Genomic DNA, 6,963 nt, shown 5'->3' on the forward strand with positions numbered 1-6,963 from the left:
CAATTTGAGTGGTTTTATAATCTTGTTCCATAAATAAATAGAGTCGTGTCGACGACCAGTAATGTTTTCCCACAGATTTTCTTCTTCATATTGGTGTATGAATTCCTGAAATTAGTGAACAGTATGAGCATTAGAAATAAAACATATTTTAACCTAACTTTTTGATATAGTTAACAATGTTGTTATAAGTTAAATACGTTTATCTCTATGTAAACAAAATTTGTGTGGTTAATTTTTTCCCTCGTATATACATGTAGCTTTCATTATATTTAATTATATAATTATTAGTAAACACCTCCATATCCGAGCCATATTTTTTTTCTAGTATAAGTCCTCCCTCTCCCTTCTGCTTCTTCTCTTTCGTCCAGCAAGCCGAACAACCCAGCTTGATCAATTTCACAAGCGCCAGACCCAATGATGACGCTACTTCTCTCCACGTGCCCCTGACTGATGTTCCCTCGTCCTTGTTTTAATGTTTCTGTTGTAATATAAATAACACAATAACATAAATCAGTATTCTTAAAGTAAAAATAAAGAAATGCTGTTAACATAACAGCAAACTATATTTTAATGCAAAAATATCATAATCATTAATGAAATTATAAAAAATTTACCTTTAAACGACCCATTTAAGAATTCATGTATAAGATCTAATTCAATATTGCCGTATCCAACTATGTTTCCGCATCTGTTCAGTCGTTCAGGCAGCCATCCATGTTGCCCTGTGGAATACAGAAAAAAAATCCTGTTGATTAGTCTGGTGCATTTTTTGCATGTGTGATTATTTGTACAATGGCTTATCAAGCACATTAATCTGTATTAATTCTTAAAATAAATAAAATATTTTTTTAAAAAATTTAAAATAGAAAGTACCTGGTAGTAACCTATGACTTAATATCATGTACTTGAAATGATGTTTATGGAAGAGGCGAGGCACATCTAGGCGCTAATATCTAATTATTTCATCTCCGTCCCCCTCTCGAATTGCGTCCTTGTTACATAGAAAATTAATTCCACACCAGGTAAGACCTGAGGAGTCCTCCCGAACATGATCTTTTTACAGCACTCTTTACAATGCCATGTTCCTTCTGAATAAGAACGTATACACTTAAAGGTCATATAAAATATTTTACAAACGTTATCAAAATCCATTTTCAATGTTAAGAACATCCACTATAATTTAAGGCTTGAAAACGCGTTGTTAAAGTTAAGTGTGGGAAACAAATGGCCTTCCTTAAGGAAAATCCAAATTTGCCCAAATGCGCCAAGTTATCACAAAAAAATGTCAACTCTTTGTCATTTTCGTTGAAAAATATGCAATCCATAAGCAAGGTTGATGGGTCAGCGGCACTTTCTGCTGCCCTGTCTCCGGTTAGCCAAAATGACACTAAAGGAAAATCTCCAGCTCTTGCTGATTTCTTTAAAAACGTACAGTCCAATGCGCCCAAATATCATACAGACCAAGGTGATTATTACGCTGCCAATGATAAAGCATTAGTTGACACTATCCAACAAGGAAAGCAGCTCAAGGTGGCAGAACTGTTTGCAATTTTGGTAAAGGTAACTGAAGTTCAAGACACGCCTTTCTATTTAAGTTTTAGGCACAAAATGTGCACCACAGTGACATTTAGTTTTGAGCCATACCTGTAATTTTTTTCTTCTCTTAACACAATTAGCTTTTTATCTGGCAGCATTAGCATTTTGAGTTTTTACATAATTAAATTAATTTTATTTCATATGCTTCAGTCTGTTTAAAAGTCGTACCTAGTTTTCTGATAGTACATATATATAGATCAAATTCTAACGTTTTTTTTTTTTTTTTTGATGATTTTATATTTTTGGTGCACATTATTAAAGAGGGAATTTCTAGGTATATACTCTATTAGAAATCTGCATTAGTAGTGCGTGCAGTTGAAATGTTTTTTTTTTTTTTTTGTTTTGTTTTGTTTTTTTGCATTCGTCAGGTCTGAATGATAATTGATTTCTCATTTGGGAACCCATTTATTGAAATTTAATTGAAGGAACCTTTTTGTGGAAGCCACAGCTATGGCTACATATATATGTGCTAGATTTCTCCTGGGAATTTAGAGCACCTCCAAACAGTGAGAGAGTTAATTTCTGACCTCTCATTCCCATTTGTTTGAGTGAAGGAAAGTTAGTGCAATGTATTCATTTATCATTATTATTATTATTATTATTATTATTATTATTATTATTGTATGATCACAGTTTGCTTATGCACATGTATCAATATATTCTACATTTCTGTTGAATGCCACAATTTTTGGTTCAAAAGCACAATTTATTTTAAGACTTCCTATTATTTCAAAATTGTAAAGACAACTTTAACATAAATTATTAAAATTGTTTTAAAGGAATATATGTAATGAAGGTTAATTTTATTGAATGTGACATGCTTTAAGATTTAATTAAATTATAAAGTCATCAGTGAAATTATTATCATGGGTAATACAGACAAGTAGTGATCATACATATTTCTGAATAGAAAATGACTAAGGATTATTGACAATCTATGCTGTAGTATGCAAGTGGTCTATATGAAGGGGCTCTTTCATAAAAGTACATTTTTTGTCAATAAACTACAGGTCCTCAGATCTCTTTATCTTCATCACAGCCCAGCGCAACAATTTCTCGGCAGACCCGCGAACTCCAAACGGAATCCCCGCATGTCTAGCCGCTTTCCAACAGGTCGGAACACATTCTGTTGCCAGGATTGAAGTGAATGAAATGTCGCCGCACTTGTGAAACCACCAACCGCCCCCATTTACAGCAGCACAGTTGCCTGTCAATTTGTTGTCATTTTTCTGGTCATGTGTTGAGAATTGCACGTTGACGTTCTTTTCCCAGGGGTCAACTGTGCTGTTTGTAGATAAGTTTCCAACACCATTTAGTTTCAGCTTTAAAGTGTATTTCTCGTCTTCGGTTCCAATGAGGAAGTTTGCATGGATATCCCAGAAATAAGAGTCAGTCAGCGCGTCTCTGACCTCTGTCTTTAAGGAGTAGTTTCCCTGGTTGGTGAGATGATGAAATGCCTCCAATCCCAGCCAGTGGTCGCCAGCAACCTCGCCGAACCCATTACGGTATTCTACCCAAGACCTAAGTTAAAAATAAAGAAGACAATCATTAATTCCATACTTTGAATAGGATTTTACATATTTCTCTTTATCCAAGACCTTCGTCAAAGACATTTCAGTCAGTAATTGTATTATTTAAAATATTACCCCTCTCTCAAAATTCATCCAGGATCTTTACACTTTGTCTTTGTTTTATGTAGTTATAAGCTGAGACTATTTCACATTAAAAGACAAAGAAGAAAGGACATAAAATTAAAACGACCGTTGCTTCACTTTGATCGTCTACTGCTAATAAAACCAGGTTAAAGGCTTTGGTTATTCCGACTTACTGTTGAGCAAGTTGTTGTTTGTTTGTTTAATACCTGTTAAAGTTTAACTCGGGCCCTGTTCTGCGCATTAGAACCGTCCACCCCTCCTCACAGGAAACACGAAGTTGTCTGTTCATGGAACTGATATAAATGTTATGTACGCCATCTATTCCAACTGAAAAGATATTCAGGGAATTTTGATATTTGAGATAATTTTGTTTGTCACAAATGTGCAAAAAGTGTTATCAATTAATTACCCTAAGTCTGGTCTGATAAACAAGGATCAATTTCATGGGAGGGAATAAATCAAAAGAGACGATTAGCAATACACTGTAAACATCTTTTTCAACTTTTCTATAATTAACATTTAACAAATGGTCTTAGAGAACATACTCATAAATTAGTATGATTGTTTGTGAATGAAAGCACGACATGAGTTATTGTCTTGTCATGGCAAATTATTGTTACCAGCATCTCAAAACAGAGCAACACCGACGGTTGTCAAAAGGTGCATGCAAGTCGCTTGGTTAGGATACATTTTCTTGTTTAATTTCCATCGAAAGAGCATTTTGACAGCTGACATAATATATACGGAAATGTTAGAACTTTGATGATGGGTTTTTTGGTTTTAGGTTGTAAAAATATAGTATCAAAATAATGGTAAATAAAGCATCAGTTAGATCGAAATATAAGGTAAATAACTTAATTGTCTGTATCTTTAGCAAGCACATCAAAATATATTTCCCTTGCTAAAATGAAAAATGTGAAAATCACAAGAATATGTAAACGACTACTAAGACCCATCTTTCCAAAATGATAATATTAAATGGATAAGCAATGGTGTGAGACTTAGGCAGCGCGAGCCATGCAGTTACTTATAGTAACTTATAGTAACTGGCTCGCGCTGCCAGTAATAACGCCGCGGGATATTCAGGGCACAGACCGTGATCATAAGACTTACCGCGAATAGAAAATAGAATTTAGAAAATAGACATTGCATGTGAATGAAGCCTTACACGTTTTTATAAATCAATTATAAACAAAACTTACTGTAATCAGCGCAGTCACGTGGAACCTAAAATAAAATATGAACGTTATGAAGACAGGCACTATTTGCGGTTTCTTTCTGAAGGTCATGTGGGAGAAACGGCACGGCGACCTTATGCAATGTAGACATATTCGGCGTAGCTCGTAGTCCTTTACGCTGTCAAAAAAAATTGTATAGAAAATCCTACACGATTTCATCGCACGGCACCCATGGCAAATGTAGTCTAGGCCTAAGTCTATCGAGAGAGTGATATCATGCCGTAGACTATGATTAGATCGTATTCATAGATCAATGGCCCTCTAATCCAAAGTAATATCTGTCATGTAACGGTTGGCCCACTCATGATATCTAACTAACGATTTTTTAATTGAGGCCTAGACAAAAACCACACACTAGTATATAATTACCTTCATGTAGTGGTGGCTTGCTTCATCATCAAGAAGGTTCAACTTGGCTGGGGTGAAATCTGCCGCAGAATTCAGTTCACACACGGCGTTGTCAGATCTTATGTTGACATACAGTGTGTGTTTTTCTGGCATTCCATAGCACATTGTATTTTACTTATTCCATTTCGTTGTTCTTTGGTTTTGAAAGCCTTATTTGGTAAATATTTTCCAGGTATTTTGTGGAAATAATCAACGACGGTGGCACCTTTTCTTGCCTCTGAATCACGTAAAGCAATAACCATAATACAAATTACTAAACAAATCAGGGGCCTCACACGCGATACTGCCATGACGAGGCACACCCGAAAAATGACAAGACGTCGAAAAATATCTTAAAATATACAAGTCTCACTTTATTAATTATGTATTAGAAAGAGTTAAAATTTATAATGATTGATAATTTTATGTGAGTTGCACATTTGTCATTTTTTAATTACGTAAAGTATTACATGGATGGTAAATGGCTGTAAAAGGATGACTCGAGGATGGTGAATGTATGGTTGACGATATATGTTAATTTAAAACGACATGGCAAATTAACCAAATAAGCAGGGAAAATTAAATTTTTCCCACACCTGAAATCACTGACAAAATGAAATATTACTTTGTATTATTCAGCACATTAGATGATTAAATAACATCTTCTTTGAGTGATTTATATATTATGTTAAATTTGAAGCTTAAAAAGAATCCAATTGTCATCTTACAACTTTTTATTACCTTGACTATGTTGAGGGCCATTTATATTTATTTTGGCAGTAGATATGATAAAGCAAAATATCCACACTCTTGGGATACGAACACGCGTACGAACGTTGCCTGTTGGACATGAAACCGACCGTATTTCACTGTTCAAGTAAATCAATGACCTATTGTTGCTTTAATCAGACGCATTAGCCAGTATCGGCAACCGTAACGAACGCATTCACATCATGGTCTTCTAAATCAATGTCAGTGGCGTAAGACTCGGTTGGATTAATTGCTTTCCACTTATAGCCTATTAGTCTAACCATTTTTTTTTACATATATTGTTTCAGGCATGGTTGCATTTCCACTCACCTGGACCGGACCGGACATTTTGATCAATTTACGTCTCCAGATGACAGTCAGATAGATATAACCTAGTGTGCGCTTTAAATTCATAACATTCATGTAGGGGCCCTTTTTAAGTGTGCGCACATGTGACTGCAAGTGCTCGCGCGCGTTCACTCTGTTTTTTTTTTTTTTTTTTTTTTTTCTTTTTTTCGCTCATAGTAAACTTCTGGTCTGCTACAGGCCTATTGTGAACAAGTCTCTTAGCTTTATATCATAACCTTAAATACCATGACAAAATGCTGAGCACCAACAGTTTGTACTCCAATTTGCACTGAGAAGGATCGATCCACCTGTGTTTAGTGTGAACGTATCCCTGCATTGTGGTGTAGCTGAGTGCTATAATGTGATTATATTCGATTATTGTTGGCTGCGTAATTCCATTGAGAGATATAGTTTTCCCTGTGGAAAACTTACACGATTCATTTCGACACAATTACCATAATATTATGTTTCAATACTAGTATATTCAATTGTTACCGCTGCTCGTACGAGCTCAATTCATGTGACATCATCTGGTGCAAGATCGATAACAAATACTTCGATCGGTTATTATATGTTTGGCTTTAGTAGATTGCGAGTGGCAACAAGACATTTCTCTGTGCATGCGATATGACGAAAATTGCGTGTATTAGAGGTCCAACACTGAATATATTCAGAGACTGGAATAGCATTGGATAGCTATTCCTTAAAAGATTAATCGTTTTGTTGTGCATGAGAATACCTGGAAACGGGTGGGCGCTTTGTTCTCATACAGATCAGCAAATGTGGAAATGAAGGTAAGTGATATATTCAGGTTTCAATGTCAGTGTGAGATAAGTGCATCAAAATGGGGCGACCGAGTTACAAGTGCACACGAACTTATCGTAGAAATTGAGTTTATATACATGAGTTTATATACATGTACGTGTATCAGTCTAGACAGGCTAGGATCAAGAGGAGAATCACGAATTACCAAATTTACCAGTCTTAGC

General features: G+C 35.2%; 1 protein-coding gene across 1 annotated transcript; it reads right to left on the bottom strand.

Annotated features, from left to right (window-relative positions):
- Positions 1–2,600: 2,600 nt before the first annotated feature.
- LOC106151902 (angiopoietin-4-like) lies at positions 2,601–5,113 on the bottom strand. Its single transcript, XM_087015213.1, has 4 exons — positions 4,859–5,113; positions 4,454–4,478; positions 3,458–3,578; positions 2,601–3,117 (listed from the first exon to the last, which is right to left on the bottom strand). The coding sequence occupies exons 1-4, from the start codon at positions 5,000–5,002 to the stop codon at positions 2,601–2,603; spliced, it is 807 nt and encodes a 268-aa protein (XP_086871339.1). The 5' UTR covers positions 5,003–5,113.
- Between the last annotated feature and the right edge of the window lie 1,850 nt (positions 5,114–6,963).

Source organism: Lingula anatina, chromosome 6 (genome assembly GCF_051362555.1).
Source record: "Lingula anatina isolate TDL-2025a chromosome 6, LinAna3.0, whole genome shotgun sequence".
Lineage (NCBI taxonomy): Eukaryota > Metazoa > Brachiopoda > Lingulata > Lingulida > Lingulidae > Lingula > Lingula anatina.

Bases quoted from the DNA above. Each gene is read 5' to 3' on its own strand.
- LOC106151902 (XM_087015213.1), bottom strand. From the start codon at position 5,002: ATGTGCTATGGAATGCCAGAAAAACACACACTGTATGTCAACATAAGA. The intron at 3,579-4,453 runs GTAAGTTTTGTT...ATATCTTTTCAG, and splicing joins ACGTGACTGCGCTGATTACA to TTGGAATAGATGGCGTACAT. The intron at 3,118-3,457 runs GTATTAAACAAA...TTTTTAACTTAG, and splicing joins CCCGAGTTAAACTTTAACAG to GTCTTGGGTAGAATACCGTA.